Genomic DNA, 23,996 nt, shown 5'->3' on the forward strand with positions numbered 1-23,996 from the left:
CCAAAACTAATTCTCTCGATATCTTCATGATGACTTGACTTCACTCACTGTAACTCATAGCTCGCTCATTCATTCGCGTATACAATCTGATTCTGTAATACTAAAACAGGAAGGTAATCATAAACTCCAAACTCCGGACTGAATACTAAGCCAAGTCTAATGCACTGATTGCTATGCTATGCTGCTATCCTGAACCATGTGAAATGGGGTATTGAAAAAACACGATATATCCCATGGCCCCAGAGATTTTGATCCATATCCTTTAAACCCAATCAAAAACTCCATATTCTGTGCAGTCCTCTGACCAGCAGGGATATCGTACCATTACATCCACTCCATGACTCTAGCAACTTTCGATAGTCCTTGATCATCGCCACCTGCTGCCTCTCAAGGCGTCTTCTTAGCGCTCACTCTGCTACTTCTCCTCAAAGGTGAGCCCTGAACTTCCTCGCCAGCGCGATCAGACGCCTCTCGAGGGGATTTGTCCTTTGCTAGCGGGGCGACTGGCGAGCCGAAAAGACTGTCGTCGCCCCACGAAGCAGTTCTCTGGCCCTTTGGTGTAGAGGGCACAGCCAGGGATTCTTTCTTAGGGCTCTCGGTAGTAGCCGTAGGCAACAGTGAGCCAGAGGCTTGCAACTTTGCTGGGGAAGTGGCAGCCTTGGTCTCGGTCTGAATAGACTCACGAATGTTCCCAGCCGAGAAGCGGGGGCTTCGTCGTGGTGGCGAGACGGGCTGATCTTGGCGACCAGTCTCTGCGTTGGAACTCGTTTGCACAACATTCTCCTGCTCCAGAAGATCGCTGGGGGATAGAAGACCGCTGAATGATACTCTTCGTTCTCCTGCGGTAGGCTGAGGCCACTTTGAGCTGTCCTCGAGCTTGACTGGCTGCTCCTCCTTCTTCGCCTTGGGCATGAATCCGTTATATTCAAACTCATAGTTATTGGCAACGGAAACACTCGACAGCATATCGCTGAAGTTCTTTGTCGAGCCATTTGGTGTCAGTTCAGCAGACTTTCGTGTAGGAAGAAGTCCATTGGAGGTCGTCGGAGTAAGTAACTGCTCCGGCTCAGGAGCAGCAGCACGAGACTGCTTCGACGCCCTCTTCTTCCTGGAAGCAGTATCGCGCTCGGCCCAGAAGTCGAGGCGGCCCATGTGGACGTCAATGGTCTTCAACTCGCTTTCTGGTCTATCCTTGTTGCGACCACCCCGGCTCCTATGACGAGCACCGACTTGGTGATCCAGATGGTGCTTAACAAGCGCGTAGGAGAGGGAGTCCTCGTAATTCGCATAAGGAGCTTGTGGTGCTTGACCTGCACGCTTTTTAAACCAAGGCCTGATAGTATCCACAACGATCCTTGTGTCAGAATCCCGAGTAATAGCCATTTTGTTCGATTTTTCCTTGACAAGCTTCTCGTCATCGCGATCATCTGGTACCATCTTCCCATTTGCCATCACCGCTACGGGGTCGATGCACTGCTCGAAGCACCAAAGGTGCATAACACCAGCCATCTTGAAAGGATCTTTCTGACCACAGGAGGTATGGTGATAAAATTCGTCGAACGCCACGCGGCACCAGCCAGGTCGAATCGTGTGGTTTGTATCAGGGCAGTTCGAGTACCGACAGATAGTGTCGGCATCGATAGTTCGTTCTGTGCACTGTGCTGGATTTTGTTGGATCCACAGCCTTGAATTTCGAGGACAGTTGTAGATATAGTCCTTCAAGTCCTCGGCCGAGAATAGAATCTTTTTCTCCCACTGTCCTGTGGACAAGTACAAGAATTCAAATCCTCTGCGTGAGACCCAGTCCAGTTCCGGGAAGCGGAACATCCCATACATCTTGATTCCAATCTCGGGATCTTTCTCCTTTCCACGTTTAGTCCTGAAGCTTCGTCCCTTCCTATAAGGCTTCTTCAAGGGAACTTCCACGTCCGAGTCGTCGTCAAATACAGCGTTCCGCTTGCGCTTAGGAGGTGTCTGCAACCAAGCTGGCCGTCCATCTGGTTCTTGGCATGGTACTTGCTGAATTCTTTGTTGAGGTGGTCGACGATTCTGGGGAGCTGCCTGCGAAAAGCATGAACCAGGGTGAGGGTCCTGACGGCAATCCGCGCATTTGTTTACTTGGATTATGTTGTGCATAGACTGAGCTTTGATTGCGGCTGGAGGTTGAAGCGGATACTGTGCCATACCCTGAGTGTCGTAGATCCCTTGGATACCATTTCCCGGGTAATGATAACTAGGTTGATAGGAGTTGTAGACGGGATAATTGGGCTGAATGTGCCTGTTTCGGGTTAGCTGATACTTCTTACAAGTCTTACAAGGGGATAGTACGTACAGGTTTGCTTGTCCATGAGTGCCAAAGAGTGGCAACTGAACATTTGCTGCGAGATCCACGCTTTGGGAACGTCTACGGGAGGCCGCATGTCCCACTGCAGGCATGTTGGGTTGTGCCATAGCTTGATGAACTGGTCGGGGCTGCGGCGCCAAAGATGGTTTTGGCACGGGAACTGGGTCCTGTAGCTGATGAGGCTTTGGAGCTCCCAAGTCTTTGGGCATATCCGACGGGGAGTTCAGGTCGTATGGGGCAGGAGTGTCAACGGTCGACAGAAGTTTAGGATCAACTGGAAGCTGAGCATCTTCTGTGACTGTACTCGGAAACATGTCTTGGGATGCTTCGAAGCCGAACTGATTAATAAAATCTTCGGATGACAATGGGTATGAAAAGTCTTCAAAACCGTACCCATCGCCCATACCATTCAAAAGCTGTTGGTTGATATCTGATATGGTGTTGCCCATATACTCTGGGGCAGAACTGTACAAATTGTCCATCTGGAAACAATGTCCCAAGACTTGCCGGGTTCTGCTGGGGTTCTATGGTGTCTATTCAGATCTTGTTCGAACTGGCGAGGTGGTATCGAGATGCGTTGTTGCCAGAACTGAGGAGTTGTTAAAGATGTGCGAAAAAGCGTTCAGGAGCAGATAATTGCTTGGGTAAGGACGAAAAGCGAACTAAGAAAAGGAGCCTGTGGCATCCTTTATATTACTACGAGATAGTTTAGATACAGTAAGAGTTGGAATAGCCCATTGTCTTCGTTCAGGGCTTTGTTCAATACGAAAGAACGAGACCCCGAACATGAGTAAATCGTAAAATATGAGCGGCTGTTAGTTGAACAAGGACATCTCCTCACTATAGGGGAGGGTGTGTTCAACCGTTCAACCGTCTTTGTCTGATAGAGACCCGATTTTGAGCCCCGAACAAAAAAAGAACAAACCGGCAGAGTCGAAGCTTCGAAGTCAGACTCCATTTTGGTTTCTATGTTCTATCACTCTTAGATCCTGACGCCTTGTTAGTACTGGGACTCTGAAAGAGAACAAGTGCCAAAGAGAATTAGAAGCGGGTTGATCAGATTAAAAACATGTTTTTCTACACAAGTGTTCAGAACAGGTCTGTGTTATGTGTGTCTCATCATATAGAAATAGAAATGCGATGAAAGAAACAGAGAGTAGACATACCTGATGATTAAGTCATTGACGAAACTCGGCGCGAAAGGAAATGCTGTTGTGGTGAGCAAAATGGGTAATTTATGTGCGATTTGGCAAGTGTTGAGATTCATGAGATTCATGTCAGTCAAATTGACTTAGATGACACATGACTTCATGGTGTCTAGAGAATATCTCAGAATGGTCCAAGAGGCCTGAAGTTCGCTGCAATCGAGTTGTTGTTGTTGAAGTGCAAGGCATGTCAAATGGATGGGGTAGTAAAATGGAAGGAAATTTTGAGATCGTGATGAAGAGGGAAGAGGTGCAATGTGGATCCGGAGATTCGGACAAGTGACATCCGATGTTCGAACAGCTTACCCTACATCTGAGCTCTGCGGGATCTGAGTATCGTAAAATGAGAATGGACATATCGTATTTGCACGGCTGTTGGTGTCGTGGTGCTCTCAGGGAAAGAAGATCCCATTTCGCCGTTTCTGGGCTTTGCTTTGGCCTTGATGCGACACGGTTTATCAAGAGCCAACTCAGGTTTCTTAAAATAGAATGCTCCATACAAAAAGCAAAAGCTACTAGGTGTGGCCAAGAGAATGACATATCTAACGGCGCGCATTTCCCAAAAGATATTAGATTTACTTATACGACACTGACTAAAGCACCGAGCCTGCCGAATACCATGATTGCGACCCTGTTGAGAAGAAGAGCTTCAGTTCAAGGATATTTATCTTGCTTTCCTGCAGCCAATGTCACGCTAAAACAGTGACCAGCCACTATATTTAGCGGCCAACATATGCTTGAAGCTGCAAGAGAGGAGGGGCAGCGGGAGGATAAACCCGCAAGGGACCATATTCTCAGCTAAAAAAACTGGCTAGAATGGTGATACAGCCAAAACAGTCCAGGGGCACCCCGCCCTTTGATCCAACGGGCCTGGTCAGAGAACCAATAAGAGCAATCTCTTGCCCTTCCTCCAAGGCTTGAGTTGAGACTACGTCACGAGACTCTGCTATCCCGTCGGGTCCCTTCAACTGGACGGACTGGCACTGGACCTGTGAGACTCAGGTCCGTGGCTAACCTCGAATAAACCCACCAAACTTCATCCTTACAGCGGCCACATCGCCCGACACCGCCATCATGGCTGAAGTCAATCCGGAGCTTCAAGAACGCCTTGAAGAGTTGGATCGCGAGCTTGAGGTATGTAAATTGCCACTTGATTGTTCACCAAATTCCTACCTTTGTCCCAATTACTGAGCTGGGCGCTTCGACACGCCATTGGAGCTGGTTTCAAGGTCATTTATTGCTGTCGCATGCGATCAAAAACCATCCCATTGATATATCATGGCTAACTTTGAGTTCTCTGTAGGAAGGTGATATTACACAGAAGGGGCAAGTAACTCTGCGACTCAGGCATTAGCCTTAACAGTTCAAACTAATGCGCCTAAAGCTACCAGAAGCGACGAACTCAGCTCTTCTCTCAATTCCTCGGTTCACCTCCGCCCCAAGTTGCTGCTCTCGCCGAACCTCAGTCTGGCCTACGCATACACTCTCCCGATGACTCGGCCCATCCCTCAGGCGATGGTCACCGTGCCGCTGCATATGCCTCTCTCGGTGCCAGCAGCGGCCCGATCCCCGACACACCAGACTCACCTATATACCGACCACATTCTGGCTATGCCCCGTCTTCAGAATCACCGAGACCTCCAGAGCAGGCCCCGGCCTCGCTTTTGCGACCGGGAGGTCCCATGGCTGCGGGATCAACGGCTGCCCACCGAGACTCCCTCTTCTTCTCTCCCTCGCACGTCGTTGAGCCTGAAACCCGAACAGGTACCATGAGATCGGGGGACTATGCTTTCAGACCAGAGCAGCAAGGCGCATACCCTGATCAGCAGTATCAACAGCAACAACAGTATCAACAACCACCGCAGCAGCAACCTGATGGACGAACCACCACGCTACTCGATTCGCAAGGATATTTCTCGGACTTCGCGGGACAGCAGCATTATGATCAGGGCCAAACTGTCGAGTATGGAGGACCTCAGCAGCGATACTCTTCCAGCGATGCCTTTTCTCCTACTGCCGCCATGGCGCCGCCAATGCTCACAACCAACGATCTCCCACCTCCCGAGGCCCTCGAATACCAACTACCACTAGATCCCCGCGAGGTACCCTTCGCTATTCAAGATCCTCATGATGATTCAACGCCAATGTCAAAGTTCGATAACATCGCAGCTGTGCTTCGACATAGAGGCCGAACGATCGCTAAGAAACCAGCGTATTGGGTGTTGGACAGTAAGGGCAAGGAGATTGCATCAATTACGTGGGACAAGCTGGCGTCCAGAGCCGAGAAGGTGGCACAAGTTATCAGAGACAAGAGCTCTTTATACCGTGGCGATCGAGTTGCACTTATCTATCGCGATTCTGAAGTCATTGACTTTGCAATTGCCTTGTTGGGATGCTTCATCGCTGGAGTTGTTGCTGTGCCCATCAACGACTTGCAGGACTACCAACGCTTGAACCATATTCTTACCACAACACAAGCCCACCTGGCCCTTACCACCGACAACAACCTCAAGGCCTTTCAGCGAGATATCACAACTCAAAAGTTGACATGGCCAAAGGGTGTCGAATGGTGGAAGACGAACGAGTTCGGCAGTTATCACCCTAAGAAGAAAGATGACGTCCCGCCCTTGGTCGTTCCCGACTTGGCTTATATCGAGTTCTCGAGAGCACCGACCGGAGATTTGAGAGGTGTTGTTCTCAGCCACCGAACTATCATGCATCAAATGGCTTGTCTTAGCGCCATTATCTCTACAATTCCAGGCAATGGGCCAGGAGATACCTTCAATCCGTCTCTGCGGGATAAGAACGGCCGACTGATTGGTGGTGGCGCAAGTAGCGAAATCTTGGTCTCATACCTTGACCCTCGTCAGGGCATTGGTATGATTCTGAGCGTGCTGCTGACGGTGTATGGTGGCCATACTACTGTTTGGTTCGACAACAAAGCCGTCGATGTTCCTGGACTCTACGCCCATCTCCTCACAAAATACAAATCGACCATCATGATCGCAGATTACCCTGGCCTGAAACGAGCCGCTTACAATTACCAGCAAGAGCCATTGATAACCCGAAATTTCAAGAAGGGAATGGAACCAAACTTCCAGATGATCAAACTCTGTTTGATCGATACTCTGACCGTAGATAGCCAGTTCCACGAAGTCCTCGCCGATCGATGGCTACGACCATTAAGAAACCCTCGTGCTCGCGAGGTTGTTGCTCCTATGCTCTGTCTCCCTGAGCATGGAGGTATGGTTATTAGTGTGCGTGACTGGTTGGGAGGAGAAGAACGCATGGGCTGTCCTTTGAAGCTCGATTTAGAAGACGAAACAGATTCAGATGGCGAAGAGAAAGAAGAAACCGAGAAGCCTACAGTTTCCAATGGCTTCGGCAGCCTTCTGAGTGGTGGAGGCACGACCACAACGGAAGAAAGAGCAAAAAATGAGCTTGGAGAAGTTCTTCTGGACCGCGAGGCTCTAAAAACGAATGAAGTTGTGGTTGTGGCCATTGGAAACGAGGCCCGTAAGAGGGTGACGGAGGATCCAAGATTGGTTCGAGTTGGTGCCTTTGGATATCCTATACCAGATGCCACACTCTCTGTGGTTGATCCTGAAACAGGTTTACTGGCTTCACCCCACTCTGTCGGTGAGATCTGGGTAGACTCTCCCTCCCTATCTGGTGGTTTCTGGGCACAGCCAAAGAACACCGAGCTCATTTTCCACGCCCGCCCTTACAAGTTCGACCCAGGCGACCCAACGCCCCAGCCTGTGGAGCCCGAGTTCCTTCGAACGGGCCTGTTGGGTACCGTTATTGAGGGTAAAATCTTTGTTCTAGGCCTATACGAGGACCGCATTCGACAAAAGGTTGAGTGGGTTGAGCATGGGCACGAACTGGCCGAATACCGCTATTTCTTTGTCCAACACATCGTTGTGAGCATCGTCAAGAATGTTCCAAAGATCTACGACTGTTCAGCATTTGACGTCTTTGTCAATGATGAACACCTACCAGTTGTGGTATTGGAATCAGCAGCCGCCTCAACGGCGCCGTTGACCTCTGGAGGGCCTCCACGACAACCGGATACTGCCCTCCTGGAGTCGTTGGCCGAGCGTTGTATGGAGGTTCTCATGACAGAGCATCATCTTAGACTGTACTGCGTTATGATCACAGCACCGAATACGTTGCCACGTGTTGTCAAGAATGGACGGCGCGAAATTGGAAACATGCTCTGTCGCCGAGAATTTGATCTCGGCAACCTTCCCTGCGTGCACGTCAAGTTCGGCGTGGAACATGCAGTTCTTAACCTTCCTATTGGCGTGGACCCCATGGGTGGTATCTGGTCACCACTGGCCTCAGATTCGCGAGCCGAGTTTTTGTTGCCAGCAGACAAGCAATACTCGGGTGTTGATAGAAGAGAAGTGGTCATTGACGACCGAACATCCACTCCCCTGAACAACTTCTCCTGCATCTCTGACCTTGTTCAATGGCGTGTAGCCCGCCAGCCAGAAGAATTGGCTTACTGCACAATTGACGGCAGAGGCCGAGAAGGTAAGGGTGTTACATGGAAGAAGTTTGATACCAAAGTCGCCTCCGTTGCTATGTATCTGAAGAACAAGGTCAAGGTGAGGCCTGGAGACCATATCATCCTTATGTATACGCATTCAGAGGAGTTTGTCTTTGCAATCCATGCTTGTATCTGCTTGGGCGCAATTATTATCCCCATTGCGCCCCTTGACCAGAACCGACTGAATGAGGATGTTCCTGCTTTCCTTCACATCGTGGCAGACTACAATGTCAAGGCTGTGTTGGTCAACTCTGAGGTGGACCATCTCATCAAGGTCAAACCTGTGGCCAGCCATATCAAGCAATCAGCGCAGGTTCTGAAGATTACCAGTCCTGCGATCTACAACACAACCAAGCCACCGAAGCAGAGCAGTGGATTACGAGATCTGAGATTCACTATTGACCCAGCCTGGATTCGACCGGGCTATCCTGTTATTGTTTGGACATACTGGACCCCTGACCAACGACGTATTTCAGTTCAGCTTGGCCATGATACAATCATGGGCATGTGTAAGGTCCAGAAGGAAACCTGCCAAATGACCAGTTCAAGACCTGTGCTCGGATGTGTACGAAGCTCGACTGGTCTCGGTTTCATCCATACAGCCTTGATGGGCATTTACATCGGAACGCCCACCTACCTCCTATCACCAGTGGAATTTGCAGCCAATCCCATGTCTCTCTTTGTCACATTGTCCAGATATAAGATTAAGGATACTTATGCGACACCGCAGATGCTTGACCATGCCATGGCTGCTATGCAAGCCAAGGGTTTCACGCTGCACGAACTCAAGAATATGATGATCACTGCGGAGAGCCGACCAAGAGTTGATGTCTTCCAAAAGGTCAGGCTTCACTTTGCTGGAGCTGGTCTGGACAGAACCGCTATCAACACAGTGTATTCGCACGTCCTGAACCCCATGGTTGCATCACGATCTTACATGTGCATTGAGCCTATCGAACTGTGGCTTGATACACAAGCCCTTCGTCGTGGCTTGGTTATTCCCGTGGACCCTGAATCAGATTCTCTTGCCTTGCTGGTACAGGACAGTGGTATGGTTCCTGTGTCGACACAAATCGCCATCATCAACCCTGAGAGCAGAGTCCACTGTCTCGATGGCGAGTATGGTGAGATCTGGGTTGACTCTGAAGCCTGTGTCAAGTCCTTCTACGGTTCCAAGGATGCTTTCGATGCTGAGCGCTTTGACGGCCGAGCTGTTGATGGAGACCCGAACATTCAGTACATCAGAACAGGTGACTTGGGATTCCTTCACAATGTTAGCCGACCCATTGGCCCCAACGGCGCTCTGGTGGATATGCAGGTTCTGTTTGTTCTTGGAAATATTGGTGAGACTTTCGAGATCAACGGTCTGAGCCATTTCCCGATGGATATCGAAAACTCTGTGGAGCGATGCCACAGAAATATTGTGCAGAATGGCTGGTAAGTTAAAAAGCTCTCAAAAATGAATAAACCTGCTAACAAGAACATAGTGCCGTATTCCAAGCTGGCGGTTTGGTGGTCGTTCTTGTTGAAGTCAACCGCAAGCCGTACTTGGCATCGATTGTTCCTGTCATCGTCAATGCCATCCTGAACGAGCATCAGATCATTGTTGATATTGTCGCATTTGTTAACAAGGGAGACTTCCCAAGATCTCGACTAGGAGAGAAGCAGCGCGGCAAGATTCTTGGTGGCTGGGTCAGCCGGAAGCTTAGAACCCTCGCACAGTTCTCCATCCGCGATATGGATGCTGAATCCACTGCGGGCGACGTTATGGACCAGGCTAGAGCATCCATGGTCAGCGTACGAAGCGGAGGCGGTGCAGCACCAGGATCTTCCAGCTTGAGAAATGTCGAGCCAGCTCCTCAAATCTTGGAGCAGGAGGAATATGACCAGGCAACTCCTCGTCATGAGTATGAGCCAACACAGACGATGCTCTCTGAGCTTCCCGATGGCCAAGAGACGCCAACAGGGTTCCAGCACGCACAGTTTGAGCACCCACCTCAATCTGCAGGCTCTGGACCACCGACACAGCTGAATCTTTCTCACCAACCTGACCAAGGATTCGACATCCCTGACTTTTCACGGTATGGTGGTGCCGAGCACAAGCAGGGCCCCGTTCACAGACGTCCTGTTCCTGGGCACGCACCACCTCCTGAGCCCATCCCGGGGAACGGTCAAGCGCCGCCCCAGATTCGGCTACCAGGCGTGGACGGACGTGAAGAGGTGAGCTTTTGGCAGCAGCAGAACAAGGGAGAAAAGAGCGAGGAGGACTGGACAGCTGAAGCCATCATGCATATGAATCTGGCGGGTGATATGAACCCTCGATGATAATTACGACATACAACGTGATGAAGCGGAGTTGGAGTTGGGATTCATCTAGAAACGAATATAGCAGACAATTGGACTCATTGGCCTATGGCCATCATCTATTTGCTTTCACAAGAAAACCTTCCAGTCTAGATATCTAGAGTGTCTACTACTTGATTTGAAATTTTGCAAGTAGCGAGAAGCATTACATGCATAAGCGGTTACGTTTCTGAGGCCATGATTAGCCTTATGGCCAGCAATAGCTACGTAGATGCAATCGGATTTATCTGTCCAAGTGTTGAGTGGCAAAACACATGGGAAAGAAACACAGGCACTTGAGCAAAAATGAATCCTTGTACAGCACAAGAGCAAAAGACCAACCAATCGACGCAGGCCTGATTCGAACAGACGCCTCCGAAGAGAATAGATTTCTAGTCTATCGCATTAGACCACTCTGCCACTGCGCCTTACCTGATTGGACAGTGATCGTGGTCCCTAATTCTCATTGTGGATGCTTCCCTAGTGTTGTGGATATCCCAATCCCATTCCCCATCTATGCTAATGCTAGTATAATATACAACAGTATAAGTTGAATCGAGAATAAAAAATGCTTGGTATATAGAGTCGAGTCGCTATTGTCTCATCCTTCTCTTTCTCTCCATATCCGCGAGGGCTCGTTTGACTATTCCCTCTGCTTCTGCAATGACATCGTTTCCTCGTCGCCATGTATACAAGGCTACACCTAGCCCGTCTAACTGTTCGTGTGCTCGTGCTAATCTTCTTCTCCATAGTTCTAATTTCTTGTTTACTGCTTGTGGACCCAGTGTTGGCGAACCTGCTGTTGATGTGTTGCCGTCTGACCGATACCCTGATCCTGCTGAACCAAATGACGGAGGGGGGTTTGATGATGGTGGTGGGAGCGGATCGTAGTCCACGTCTAGATTGGCCATGTTCTGAGTCGGCCGTGGTGGAAGACGTGGATTTTGATTGGACTCGGTGATGCTTGAGGGTGTACCGCGTCGTCGTGGCGGAGGTGGCGGAGGACGATCCCCTGAATTAGAGCGTGCTGGGATTTTGAAACCGCCATTGCTGCTACCAGAGCTCTGCTGGGAGGAATTGTGAATCTGCTTCAGAGGATGAGGCACTGATGGTTCTCGAATCTGCACCGCTGGTTTTCTAGGCGGAGGTGGTGGAGGTATCTCATCAGAATTCTGCCTGCTGAGACCCTTGTTCAGCTCAGTGATCGACTTGGCACTCCTCAACGCAACTGGTTTTGCCGGTCTGGGCGGAGGTGGCTTACGTCCGCCAAGTAGATCAGTCGTACTGGCACTCTTGGAGTTGGCATTGGCACTGGCATTTCGAACTTGAGAGAGAGCCGCATTACGATCGATCTTGGTCTCACCTGGCTCGTCTGAGAAGTCGATCAGAGTTCCCATAGTCGGGCCTGTGGGTGGTTTGCTTTCTCCCCGATATCCACTGGGCCCCAGGTTCTGGTATGAAGGGTTTCTCGAGACATTCCTTGAAGCGTTGCTAGAGGTGGCTGGCGTCTTCGGCCGGCTAAAATCATATCCCGAGTTGGAGTTGAAGAATGCTGTCTCCTCTGGTGTTGTGACATCTCGAATGAAGACAGCAAGAATCCGTCCTGGGTTCGCAAGGGCAAGCTCCGTGTAAACCTCCAAATCAGCTTCTCCACTGTCTCCCACAAGAATAAACATTCTCTCAGGGAAATCTCGTAATAGGCGAGTAAGTGTAGATCGCTTTCTTTCTGCCACTGGCTCAAAGATGCCCTGCAACATGCCACTGTATTGCTTTAGATGAAGAGATCCTGGTGGCAGGCCGTGCATCTTGAAGAAACTGGCTAGGACTGGGAAAAGTTGCCACGGACTGTTTGAACAGTAATGAATGCTGACGCCCATGTCGGCCATGCGATTATACCACTCCTTAACACCTTCGACAGAGAGCTCACCTAGATCTCGTATGAACGTGTTGCGGAAGATCTCTTTGGCACCCGCAGAAATATTGGACTTCTTGACTGTATCGTCAATGTCGCTAATAAGACTGACTCCATATGGTTCAATGACTTTGATCTCTTGGATAGCTGACAGATCCTCATCCGCCAGAACTCTAACATGAGTTGGGATAAAGTCGAGAGCAGCACGAATGACGAAATGACCCGCATCGTTGGTCATGACGGTCTTTGATTGAGACTTCTCGCTGTTGTAAAAGAAGAAAGTGACTGGTAGAGCAACAGAAGGATTTGTCATGAAAGGGGCAATTCGAGCCATGAGATTGGCATTGGCCAGAATGAGATCACTCTCGCTCATCTCGCTGGCAGTGGTATTCGATGTCATAGTTTTGGCTGGCATCGTTGGACTGGAAGGGGCAGAATCTGGAGATTGGTTACCCTGGCGAGAAGGATAGTAAAAGCTGTCCGTAAGAGGGTCGTCATTATCAGGCGTTTTCTCACTAAAACCTCCCTGGTATGCAACCTGCTTCTCTCGTTGTCCTACTCTTTCAATGCGCCGAGCTTCAGAGTTGATCTTCTCCTGCTCTTTTTGCTCTTCGTGTATTTGATGATGTGTACGTGGAAGTCCAGTCTCTGGATTATATGTTTGGTCTGCCCTGGGCGCAGGGATACCACTGAGCTGCCGCGCCAGACCGATGAGAACTCTGTTTCTCCTCGTCATCGGACCACTGTGAGGCGTATAGATCCAGCCTCGGACGTCAACGTCAACGATTGCCCTTTCATCTTCATTGCGCTCCCACTCTTGCCGCCAAAAGCCTTCATCTCTGATGCTTCCATGTGGCGCATCCGAGTCGTGCATCGCCATCTCGCCCCAATCACGTTTGGTATGTTGTTTCGCATACGACGGAAACAGCACCATTTGGCAGTCACCCTTTACTGTGATTGCAACATCTGGAAATGCGCCGGGGATGTGTATCCGTCCGTGGTTCTCATGTCCTGAAGCCGCAGGCCCTGCCCTGGTCTGGGCATATGATTCCTTGATCTCGGTCACTGCGGCTTGGCCGCTTCTGTACAGATTTCCTGCCATCGCTGCCAAACGCTTCCTCCTATATCCCCTCTCGCCATCGCCAGGGCTCGTAGCCCGGTTAGAGCCATATCCCATCATGATTCCTGCTGTCTGGGGCGTTTTATGCGCCACTGAACCCTTGGATCGGGTCCTTGCATGCTTGACAGGGCGATTCGCTTGCGATCCTAGCCAGAGCTGTCTACCTTGCCGCTTCACGATATCCAAAATGCGCGATTGATCCGCGCGCCTCCGTTGGCGCTCAAGAATGTATCGGTAAACTCGGGACTGGAACCTGTGCTTGAGGAGCGGAAGAGTGTTGAGGTGGAAATTGAGTAGTCGTTCACGGTATCGGTCTCTTACGGCGCGAGGGAACAGGAAGCGCGCGAGGCTCTGCTTGTGACGCGGGTGAGGGCGATAGGGGCCGAAGAATCTGAACGGCGCCAGCTTGTCGACTTTTTATACGAATTGGACTATACTGGAGTCAGACGAGGCTCTCTCGGGATTGCGATGGCGGCTGACAAGTTGGGGTATTTATTGGAGGTAGGGACAGATCTCAGGCGGCTGAGTCTTCTGATGGGGGGTTGCTCAGCCTGACACTGACACTGGCAGGGCTGTCAGTTAACGACGGAGATGATGACTGTAGCACATGATTTGGACGAGTTTCAGTGTATTTGAAGATGGTTTGCTGCTCTCAGATACCGAGACACAGAGGAGAGACAGTGTAGCTCGTGACCCTAGTCTAGTCTAGACCTGACCTGGCAAGGTTCTTTTGTGCCGATCAAACCTTACGTCATCAGCCATGACCACCTCATTTAATGGAACCTGCAGGCTGTAGGTACGTACCTAGTGGCAGTGGCAACAGGTAGAGACCGGCCTCCATGATAAAATCGGAGGTATCCATAATATACCGAGATCCAGTTTTGACCCCCGAGAATTGAGGTAGATACCGGCCGGTCTTCTTGAGGCCGATGCCGTTGATCGGTGTTAACTTGACTTCATTATCGGGCTAATCGTAGCGGATGATTTACTGTGGATATCAGTATATTGTTTCTGGGTGCCCATATTGAAAGAATACTCTCTCACAAGCCTCAGTCTTTGGACTAGTTGACTAAACTGTTTCTTACAGAACACTCACTCAACTTGGAAGCCACTTCCAATGGATTCACTCTTCAACCTATGGATTCCCTATCATTACCTAGATACCAATATTCAGGTATATCTTCAATAGTGACAAGGATAACTCTTCTCCAGTCCTCACTAGTAAACTTTCAATGGGGTCCTCCTCCGACTCCGGATTCGGATAACAGCGGGCAATCAAGGTACAAGCAAAAAAACAAGCAGAGCTGCAGAGCAATTGTATCATCTCGCAAGGGAATGCCCCTCCAAAAATGTCAATTACCTTGTCTTCCACTCGCTGTAACCTCCCACCTCAGGGCGCGCCTCCAAATCAAATCTACTGTAACTCCGTACTACCCCGCCTCCGCTACCGTGACTCAAACTTTTTGACTTTGACTGACTCAATCTTTTTTTTTGACGTCTCATTCTCTGAAACTATTTGTATTCGTGCTTCTTCCCTCTTGTTCCCTATATTTCGACATACACACTCTGCTTTGGAATTGAGATCAAGTTGCTCTTCAACGTCCCATTGCCAAGATGACTATGTAAGTTGCGATATCGGCCTTTCAGACATGCCATGATACTAACTTTTTTCCTTCACAGGCTCAAGGAACCCTGGAAGAAATACAAGCCGTTTAAGGTCAGTTTTGTTTTCTATCAACCTCAGGTGACCTTATAATTAACGTGCTTAGGCTCCTAAACTGCCAAATCGAACATGGCCCGACAAGACCATCGAAAAGGCCCCTCGATGGCTTTCGTACGTCACCAATTGAGACTCATGAGATACCTGAATAATACTAATTCCCTTCAAGAAGCTGTCTGCGCGATGGCAACCAGAGTCTGCCCGATCCCATGGTACGTTCTCCCCATTCACACGCCCAATTGCGACACGAGACTGACCTGCCATGATAGAACGGTGAGGAGAAGTGGCGATACTTCAAGATGCTCTGCGATCTAGGCTACAAGGAGATTGAGGTCTCTTTCCCTTCTGCCTCCCAAACCGACTTCGACTTCACCCAGCGCCTGATTCAGACCCCAGGCGCTGTCCCCGACGATGTCTTCCTACAAGTCCTCTCCCCCTGCCGACCCGACCTCATTCGCAGAACTGTCGAGTCTGTCCGCGGTGCCAAGAACGCCATCATTCACATCTACCTTGCTACAAGCGCATGCTTCCGTCAAGTAGTCTTCGGCTACACTGAGGAGCAGACCCTGGAGCTTGCTGTAGAGTGCACCAAGCTCGTCAGATCTCTGACAAAGGATAACCCCGAGGCCTCGGGCACCAACTGGCAATTCGAGTTCTCTCCTGAGTGCTTCTCAGACACGGACCCTGACTATGCCGTGAGAGTCTGCCAGGCTGTCAAAGCTGCTTGGGGACCTGACGCGACCAAGGGCGACCAGATTATCCTGAACCTCCCCGCCACAGTAGAACTGGCGACACCTAACATCTACGCCGATCTGATCGAATACTTTTGCAACAACATTGGCGACAGACAGGATGTTTGTATCTCTCTGCATCCCCACAACGACCGTGGATGCAGTATTGCTGCTGCTGAGCTTGCTCAAATGGCTGGTGCTGACCGAGTAGAGGGCTGTCTGTTCGGTAACGGCGAGCGAACTGGAAACGTCGATCTCGTCACTCTGGCCCTCAACCTGTACACACAAGGTGTCAGCCCTAACATCGACTTTTCCGACCTGAACTCAGTTATCGACATGGTCGAGTCCTGCACCAAGATCCCCGTGCACCAACGTGCTCCTTACGGTGGCAGCCTGGTTTGCGCTGCTTTCTCTGGCAGCCATCAAGATGCCATCAAGAAGGGATTCCAGGACCGCAAGGCCAAGGGTCTGGGCCACGAGGACCCCTGGAACGGCATGCCCTATCTGCCTCTGGACCCCCGAGATATCGGCCGCAACTACGAGGCCATCATCCGTGTCAACTCTCAGTCTGGAAAGGGAGGAAGCGCCTTCATCGTACACACCAAGCTCCAGCTTGATCTCCCCCGTGGTCTCCAAGTCGCCTTCTCCAAGGTTGTCCAGAAGAAGAGCGAGGAGGTTGGACGCGAGCTGCTGGCCAATGAGATCACCTCTCTGTTCGAGAACACATACTTCCTCAACGACAACCCTCATTTCAGCCTGGTAGACTACAGCATCACCCCTGACCGATCGCGATCTCCTGCCCCCGCCGCCCACGGCAGGACCCAAGACACCAAGGACTTTATCCGTATCTTTGAGGGTGTCCTTCTGGTAAATGGCAAGGAGCTCAAGCTGCGTGGCCGTGGTAACGGTCCTATTTCCAGCATGGTTTCTGCCCTCAAGGAGCTTAACATCGAGTTCGATGTCAATGACTACAAGGAGCACGCCATTGGCGAGGGACGCGGTGTCAAGGCTGCCTCATACATCGAGTGCAAGCCCGTTGGTAGCAAGCAGTCAGTATGGGGTGTTGGTATCCACGAGGATGTGGTACAGAGTTCTCTGATTGCTCTCCTGAGCGCAGCTAGCAACGTAAGTCTCTAACAACTTCTTTCAGTAGAATCAACACTAATAACATGTGCAGTTCGTCACCAGCAGACCCGCCAGCCCCGTTCAGAAGCCCACTGCTGTTCCTGCTCCCCAAGAGACCCCTAGTGTGGTGTCTATTCTGGAAGAGAAGGCAAATGGCATGTAAAGCGAATGAAACGAGAAAAGAAAAAGAAAAAGAAAATTGAAAAGGGGGCCTGCCTCTCGATTTGCCGCGAACCGCTTGGCATGTTTGTACAGTTAGTTCATTGTGTTCATATGAATGAGGGGGCGCGGGTGCTGAAAAGCTTTGTCATCTTGAGGAGTTAGTAAAAAAATTGAAGATAATTGACTTGACCAAAGGTTCGATATCATCGTGGAAGAGGGCATTTGCATCATGTGTCTTTTCCTGGTTTCTTCTTCCATATTCTCTTGTGACCCCTGTGCCGTACCACATCGTCATATGTCTTCGATTCAATCGTGCTTGATGATCTCAAAAGACTTCTCAAACGTCTTTAAGCTGTTGAATGACGGTGGCTCATGTCACATTACAACAAAAGCCCAGTGGTGTCTCAAATGGCTATCGAGAATCTTTACCCATCGTGCTAAGGGGCTGAAACAAGTCACGATGCCCTCCACTTCCTGAACACAACTGTCACCATAGACAGCCAACTTCAGAGGCAGTGGAACGATACAATGAACTGAATACCCTCTACGTTCAATAGTAGGGTTGTCCGTTTGGTCCGGTAGATCAAGATTCTCATCCGCCACCATATCTAGACGGCCGAAAGTGATCAACGCTTCTTTACCGTTATTAGTAGCTGATCCTGAACCTGTCTCACACACTCATCAGCTGAACAACAAGATTCCAAGCAAGCCTATCAAGACAAGAGAGGCTTGGTTGACCGCTGAATAGTGATGGAAATGTCGATCTCACCGTAACAGGGTTTAGGTTTAAGACCTGGATCTACGAGACATGAGCTTATTCAAGCCATTGGAATGCCAATCAGTGATTAAGAAGTTGAAAGATAACGGCCTCAAGAGACTCTAGTTGCTCAGTATTGAGACAAACTGACATCGATACTGTTCATCGAGTTGATCGAGTTTATGGTGCGTATAGTCCGAGACGGCTGAAAAGAAAAGCTCACCCCTTTAATGTGCACACATGCTCAGCTTGACGCAAGGAGAAATAACATCGATATAATTTCTCTTGGCTGATCACACAGAGGCTTTGAGTCGTCATTTAAATGCATTTTCTCGATCCATGCGTAGCTCCTCGTCGATTAACTAGATACGTTGAAGTTACGGCTTGAAGGCTACCTGTAGGTCTCCTGCGGAGTTTCAGCTCGATTCGGATGAACAGCACCCGTTAAATGATGCGTTTAATGAGTGAGAAGTATTTTTGAAGTTACTACAGCTGAGAGATCAGAGTAACTTGGAGTGACCAAGTAGGTATGTCAACACGCAGTACAACTCTTGGTCTAGGTCAAGTCGATATGCACTACCAAGACACGAACTCCGCCCGGCTCTACGCAATAATAGTAAGGCGGATTATAAATGGTTATCATATACATGTTGCTCAAGCTCAAGCTACGTAGATTGGATGAGTTACGAGCGCCAGACCTCAAGCTTCGGGTCATTACCGAATAGGGGCTATGTCTGCGCTGTATGGGCTTACAGTTCACAGGTTATGCAGTCTTCAAAAGGGATGTCGCCTATCCGTATATTCTTTACGGATCTGCAGATGTGGCATATGCAGCCAACATGTAAGTATGAAGCCTGCATGTCCTATCTCATCTCGATCTCGCCCATCTATCGATCACAAGACGAAGTTTGAACACACTCAAACAAGTCTCCGAAATCTTACTGCTTGGATCTGATTTTTAACAGATCTGTCGGAGTGAGAGAATTGCCTCAGAAATGATCAAGATGTTGTAAGTCAGACTTTCCATCCGTGGCTTAGAACACACTGCGCCGTGAAGCTGCAGTTGTTCTGGTCCAGATCTGTGATGCAACATATTCCCTAAGCAGTGAATGCACCGCGAATATGGCTTATACGTGAGACAATGGATAGTTCCGGAATATATTCCGTTGTCAAATGAGGGCAAAGTGACAGTTGTCTAAGACACACAGGCAACCCACACAACGACTCGGAAGCCGACTGGTTCTTCAACCCTGCTTTTACAGCTGGCATCAAGGTGTTCATCACATATCTCGAGATGCAGAGGTAATCACAATCTAGATATCCGACTTGCGATCTTGTGCAGCGCCAAGATTACATAGATGCTTCAAGTTTCGAGACCATGGAGGATCGTTATTAGCTAAGTGGCTGGAAGAGCATGACTTAACATCTTTGCTCCGAGACACCAAGTGGAGAGTTGAGGTTTTCGATCGAGGCGGCTGAACTTATGTTTAGAATCGAAGTGTTGATTTGAGAAACCACGAGTTCAGTCTAAGCTGATTTTCTACATATAGACACTAATTCCGGGAGACAAACACGGCACGCCTTGAACTAACCCCAGGAACTAAGATAGTACCGGAGTACTTTTGTAATAGGCTTTCCCAAACTCAGACATTCAAATCTAAGTCACCTTGTCTGCCGCTCGATCACACAACGCCCGACTATCACCGTTGTCTCAAGCATGGGGAAATCCCTCCCCTCCCAATGGCCGCCTCCCAACAAGCTCAAAAGAACCAAGACAAGATCGACCGTTCCAGACGTCAAATTGTCTCTCACCAACATGCGTGTTTCTGTCGAAAGGGTAGTACCGCATGCAAATCCCCCTCCCCTGGATAAGCGCCCCCTCGTAACGGCCCGGCGGCAACGGCGTGGTCCGAGACTGCACTAGGTCTAGTCCTCGGAGGAAACTGTCAAGGTTAACTCTCAGGCGCTGGAATGGGGTCTAGTCTAGAGCTGTGATGCGTGTCTGGGTTTTGGAATGTCGCTCGGGAGGGTTGCCCAAAACCTGTTAGCTTGGACTCGATAAGCTGTGGATGTTGGTTGTTGAGATCGAGGTGGCGAGTTATACGGTGACATCTGGACTTGGTGTTGAAGCAAAGTCTATATAACCTGCTTGGTCTGGTGGATGAAAATATCACAATCACTTCACTCACAACTCACCAGCTCATCACATACTCAAGACTTGCCTTGATCACTTCAACTACCACAATCAACATGAAGTTCCTCAGCCTCCTCACTCTTGCTTCCTTCGCCACGGCCTCTCCTTTCCGTCGGCAACAAACCGTCACAGGAACCATCAAGTCTTCAGTTGACACTCTATCTGACGCCTCCTTGGTAACTCTCAACCAGATCAGTAAGCCACTTCTTTAAAACACTTCAACCTGAACCATATTGACATACCATTTCAGATGATAATGTTCAACTTATCAAGGACAACGTCGATGCCCAAATCATCGTAGAAGCTCAAGCCCTTCTCAAGGCCAATTACCAAGCTATCGCCCAAGGCCTGGCCACTTCCACAACCACGATTGTCGGCGTCACAACAGGAGCAGCTGGTGGTGTTGCGGCCCAAGCCATTGGACTTACCAATCAACAGATCGTGACACTCACTGTCGTTATTCGCCTCGTTATCGACATCCTTGAGAACCTCGGCGCCACTATCACCGTCACTGTCACAGACCTGACTCCTGCTCTGCGAGCTACTTTCCAGGCTGAGATCAATGCTGTCAAGGCTGCCATCAACCCCTTTGTTAGCCCTGTTCTTCTCTTCGCAGCTGCTGTACGAGCTGCGAATGTTGGCGGTAGTGCCACTATCACTGGTCTTGACAATGCTATTGTCAATCTCCTCCGGGTCCAGAGCGAAGTTGCGGCATCTATCGGCATTCCTGCCCTGAGTCTTTAAGTCTGGAAATAGTTTTACGAATGAAGTTATGAGGACTTTCTTTTACAAATGATGAAGCGATATCTAGTGTGCTTCTTATGACAAAAGCAATGGTGCTAGCGGTATAGCGAGCGATTACACACTCCTTGACACTTAATATAGTAATTTTCTTTGTGAACCTTCTTGACCACTGACTTGTGATAATTTGTAATGTACGGCCCTGAAAAGTGCAAGTGTTGGACGGATTCGTCAATCACTTAGCGTCACGTAAACGTCAGATTGCCGATCAGGGTTGCATAGATCAACAGGCACGTCTAATCCTTTCAAACCTTATTGCAACATTCCTCACAAAGCGCCGAATCAGGTTAGATACTCCTCGAAACAGAAAGACGAAGACGGGTTGTGTATGGTCATGGATATAATTAACCTGAATCTACCTATACATCGCTGCCAATAAACTCCTCTAAACTTTTAGCTCATCTTCTCTTACCACCGGCTCTTCCCTTTCCCTTGGGTTTGCTAGGAGCCGCGTCTTTTCCTCCCTCCTTAGTCGCCCGGCCCTTGGCCCTTGATTTGGCCTGTTCCTTATGTCGGGCCTTCATATCAGCCTCTGACGACTTGCCCTTTCTCCACTCTCCGCCACCCTCGGCACGTAGTTGCTTTGCGTCAAGTCGTTTCTTATCCTTGTTGCTTAGCTTGCCCGTCTTCTTCTTCATCGCCTCTCTCATGCCGTTAAGCTCATCTTTGCCAGCTTGCTTGGACTGCTTCTTGTCGTGTTCAGACTCGAACCATGTTCGCCTAGGTCGTCCCTTGATCTCAGCCTCATGCTGGATGAGGTTCTCGCCCTTCTTGACTTGCATCTCGACATGGGCGAGCTGCTTCTCTTCCTTTTCTTCTTGCATGATCTCCTCGATTTCATCATCCATCTCGTCGATCTGTGCTTGAAGAGCGTCAACCTCTGCAGCCTCAATCTGTCGGCTGACAATCTTGGCACCTTGGGCCTTGCCAGCCTTCACAGCAGCCTTGACGACCTTGCGGTCTGTCTCAGAAGCTAATGTCAAAGCAGTACCCTTGCGACCAGCACGAGCTGTTCGACCAACTCTGTGGACGTAGATTTCTAATGACTGAGGCGCTTCGTAGTTGATGACGGTATCGACGCCTTTGATATCAAGACCACGGGAAGCAAGATCGGTGGCTAATAAGTACGCCACCTTGCCGTCTCGGAAGTCCTCAACACTTGAGATACGCTAAACAGAGTCAGTGATGGTCATAGCTGTAAATCGGAATAAGACTAACCTGTGTTTGGTTCATGCTACCGTGAAGCTCAGCGCATGAGAGACCGAGTAAGCCAAAGATAATTCGAGCTCGATGAGCTTCCTTCTTTTGTCGGAAGAAGATAATAACTCGCTCCTTGTAGAGGTTCTTGCAAACATGTGCCAGGTAACCCATTCGCTTCTCCTCTCGGCCAGGGCGCAGGCGAACGAATTCTTGCACCAGTGTAGTAACAGTCTTCTTCTGAGAATCCACCATAACCCTAGCAGGTTTGTTAAGGCCGATCTTGATAAGACGGTCGACAGTCGATGTCATGGTAGCGGAGAAGAGCATAGTTTGTCGTGACTTGGGGAGTGTTGTGAGAATTTCGTTAAGTTCGTCGGCAAAACCGTCCTCAAGCATACGATCAGCTTCATCAAGGACCATAATCTCAACAGTGTCAACGCTGAAGCTGGCAGAGTTTCGCATGTGATCAATGAAACGACCAGGAGTAGCAATAATAACATCTGGGCGCAACTTCAGCTCAACCTCCTGGGCCTTGAGACTCAGACCACCGACAGCAAGGGTGAACTTGATATCAGTGAAGGCAGCAAGCTTTGTGGCTACAGCGTGACATTGGATAGCCAATTCACGAGTAGGAGTAAGAACAACGACACGGGTGGTGGGAATCTTCTTGGGTCGATATAGCAAACGCTCCAGAATAGGAACGATAAAGGCACCAGTCTTTCCGGAACCAGTGACAGCACCACCGACAAGATCTTTACCCATAAGCGCAATAGGAATTGACTTGGCCTGAATGGGCGTAGGCTTGGAGAATCCTACTGTAGCAAGACCACGGAGAATTGGACGTGACAGAGACATGGCCTGGAAAGACGAGGCACTCTTCTTGCCAGATGCCTCCTCTTCCTCCGGGGCGAAGAAAGCCTTTCGCTTCGCTTCCTCCTCGGCGTCCTCCTCATCGTCGCTATCTTCGGAAGCATCGTCATCTGGGTGTCCTGTGGGAGTAGCGACAGAGTCGTTGTCCGATGCAGCATCATCATCGTCTTCCACGTCCTCATCCTCATCCTCATCCTTGTCTTCAGCTCCAGATTCATCCTCATCATCTTCGTTCTTCTCGTCACCGGATTCCTCAACATCAGAAGCAACGTTCATACCGAATGCGTCGTCTGCGAGAACCTCGTCATCATCGTCATCCAGATCAACGTCCATGGCCTCGTTCTCTTCAGCATCGACAGTCTCTTCGGGGTCAGATTTGCCAAGCTTCTTTTCGCGACGCCTTCGAATAATCTCATCCAGATCAACACCCTTCTTTTCAACGGCCATACCCTTCTTTGCGCCATCGAAACCCCATCCCTCGAATTCTACTGTACCAAGGTCGGCAGCTTCCTCAGCGCCAAACTCGAATTCGGAGTCCATGGCACCATCGTCGTCATCATTGAATCCCCAAATGCCCTCTACGCCATTCTCCTCCTCGTCATCTTCAGGACTGGCTGCACGCTTTGACTTCTTTGACTTTTTGCTGGTCTTGGCCTTCTTCTTGGGAGGTTCCGCGGTCACTTCCTCCTCCTCGACAGGAATATCGTCATTGTCGTCAATTGTAAAGATGAAATCGTCTTGCGCGGGTTTTCGCTTCTGCAAGTGCGCCATCTTATCGGATTAAAAGGCACTCGTACAGCTCTTCTATCAAGATTTGCAGACGCGACAGAAGCAGTGGGGCACCTTTCGCTGCAAATCTCGAACTTTTTTTTCTGCCGCTTCTCGAAATTTTGGCGGTGAGAGCTTGCAACTTTACCAAGCGATGGGCTGCTCAACACGTGACTCCACTGGCAGGAG

General features: G+C 49.7%; 6 protein-coding genes and 1 non-coding gene across 7 annotated transcripts; 3 read left to right on the top strand and 4 right to left on the bottom strand.

Moving 5' to 3' along the window:
* Positions 1-41: 41 nt before the first annotated feature.
* Positions 42-2,949, bottom strand: FOXG_02312 (uncharacterized protein). The gene is made up of 2 exons (XM_018379717.1): positions 2,333-2,949; positions 42-2,278 (listed from the first exon to the last, which is right to left on the bottom strand). Exons 1-2 carry the CDS (start codon positions 2,824-2,826, stop codon positions 388-390), a joined length of 2,385 nt encoding a protein of 794 aa, XP_018235808.1. The 5' UTR covers positions 2,827-2,949; the 3' UTR covers positions 42-387.
* Positions 2,950-4,319: 1,370 nt separating this feature from the next.
* FOXG_02313 (uncharacterized protein) lies at positions 4,320-10,837 on the top strand. The gene is made up of 4 exons (XM_018379718.1): positions 4,320-4,683; positions 4,853-4,875; positions 4,934-9,541; positions 9,592-10,837. Exons 1-4 carry the CDS (start codon positions 4,624-4,626, stop codon positions 10,427-10,429), a joined length of 5,529 nt encoding a protein of 1,842 aa, XP_018235809.1. The 5' UTR covers positions 4,320-4,623; the 3' UTR covers positions 10,430-10,837.
* Positions 10,746-14,168, bottom strand: FOXG_02314 (uncharacterized protein). The gene is made up of 2 exons (XM_018379719.1): positions 13,960-14,168; positions 10,746-13,910 (listed from the first exon to the last, which is right to left on the bottom strand). Exon 2 carries the CDS (start codon positions 13,537-13,539, stop codon positions 11,041-11,043), a length of 2,499 nt encoding a protein of 832 aa, XP_018235810.1. The 5' UTR covers positions 13,540-13,910; positions 13,960-14,168; the 3' UTR covers positions 10,746-11,040.
* On the bottom strand, positions 10,794-10,875 carry FOXG_18286. Its single transcript has one exon. It is a non-coding gene; the product is annotated as a tRNA-Ser (tRNA).
* A 649-nt stretch (positions 14,169-14,817) lies between the features above and the next one.
* FOXG_02315 (2-isopropylmalate synthase) lies at positions 14,818-17,533 on the top strand. The gene is made up of 6 exons (XM_018379720.1): positions 14,818-15,101; positions 15,160-15,196; positions 15,249-15,313; positions 15,369-15,411; positions 15,469-17,055; positions 17,108-17,533. Exons 1-6 carry the CDS (start codon positions 15,094-15,096, stop codon positions 17,216-17,218), a joined length of 1,851 nt encoding a protein of 616 aa, XP_018235811.1. The 5' UTR covers positions 14,818-15,093; the 3' UTR covers positions 17,219-17,533.
* Positions 17,534-19,919: 2,386 nt separating this feature from the next.
* On the top strand, positions 19,920-21,043 carry FOXG_02316 (uncharacterized protein). The gene is made up of 2 exons (XM_018379721.1): positions 19,920-20,363; positions 20,419-21,043. Exons 1-2 carry the CDS (start codon positions 20,225-20,227, stop codon positions 20,910-20,912), a joined length of 633 nt encoding a protein of 210 aa, XP_018235812.1. The 5' UTR covers positions 19,920-20,224; the 3' UTR covers positions 20,913-21,043.
* A 223-nt stretch (positions 21,044-21,266) lies between these two features.
* Positions 21,267-23,907, bottom strand: FOXG_02317 (uncharacterized protein). Its single transcript, XM_018379722.1, has 2 exons — positions 22,188-23,907; positions 21,267-22,138 (listed from the first exon to the last, which is right to left on the bottom strand). Exons 1-2 carry the CDS (start codon positions 23,808-23,810, stop codon positions 21,368-21,370), a joined length of 2,394 nt encoding a protein of 797 aa, XP_018235813.1. The 5' UTR covers positions 23,811-23,907; the 3' UTR covers positions 21,267-21,367.
* Positions 23,908-23,996: the final 89 nt, after the last annotated feature.

The sequence above is a fragment of the Fusarium oxysporum genome, chromosome 5 (genome assembly GCF_000149955.1).
Source record: "Fusarium oxysporum f. sp. lycopersici 4287 chromosome 5, whole genome shotgun sequence".
NCBI classification, from domain to species: Eukaryota; Fungi; Ascomycota; class Sordariomycetes; order Hypocreales; family Nectriaceae; genus Fusarium; species Fusarium oxysporum.

Excerpts from the sequence above, each read along its gene's own strand:
- FOXG_02312 (XM_018379717.1), bottom strand. The coding sequence starts at position 2,826 with ATGGACAATTTGTACAGTTCTGCCCCAGAGTATATGGGCAACACCATA. Across the intron at positions 2,279-2,332 it reads ACTCATGGACAAGCAAACCT|GCACATTCAGCCCAATTATC; the intron begins GTACGTACTATC and ends AACCCGAAACAG.
- FOXG_02313 (XM_018379718.1), top strand. The coding sequence starts at position 4,624 with ATGGCTGAAGTCAATCCGGAGCTTCAAGAACGCCTTGAAGAGTTGGAT. Across the intron at positions 4,684-4,852 it reads AGTTGGATCGCGAGCTTGAG|GAAGGTGATATTACACAGAA; the intron begins GTATGTAAATTG and ends AGTTCTCTGTAG. Across the intron at positions 9,542-9,591 it reads AATATTGTGCAGAATGGCTG|TGCCGTATTCCAAGCTGGCG; the intron begins GTAAGTTAAAAA and ends ACAAGAACATAG.
- FOXG_02314 (XM_018379719.1), bottom strand. The coding sequence starts at position 13,539 with ATGATGGGATATGGCTCTAACCGGGCTACGAGCCCTGGCGATGGCGAG.
- FOXG_02315 (XM_018379720.1), top strand. Across the intron at positions 15,197-15,248 it reads AGAAATACAAGCCGTTTAAG|GCTCCTAAACTGCCAAATCG; the intron begins GTCAGTTTTGTT and ends TAACGTGCTTAG. Across the intron at positions 15,314-15,368 it reads AAGGCCCCTCGATGGCTTTC|AAGCTGTCTGCGCGATGGCA; the intron begins GTACGTCACCAA and ends ATTCCCTTCAAG.
- FOXG_02316 (XM_018379721.1), top strand. The coding sequence starts at position 20,225 with ATGAAGTTCCTCAGCCTCCTCACTCTTGCTTCCTTCGCCACGGCCTCT. Across the intron at positions 20,364-20,418 it reads GGTAACTCTCAACCAGATCA|ATGATAATGTTCAACTTATC; the intron begins GTAAGCCACTTC and ends ATACCATTTCAG.
- FOXG_02317 (XM_018379722.1), bottom strand. The coding sequence starts at position 23,810 with ATGGCGCACTTGCAGAAGCGAAAACCCGCGCAAGACGATTTCATCTTT. Across the intron at positions 22,139-22,187 it reads GTAGCATGAACCAAACACAG|CGTATCTCAAGTGTTGAGGA; the intron begins GTTAGTCTTATT and ends GACTCTGTTTAG.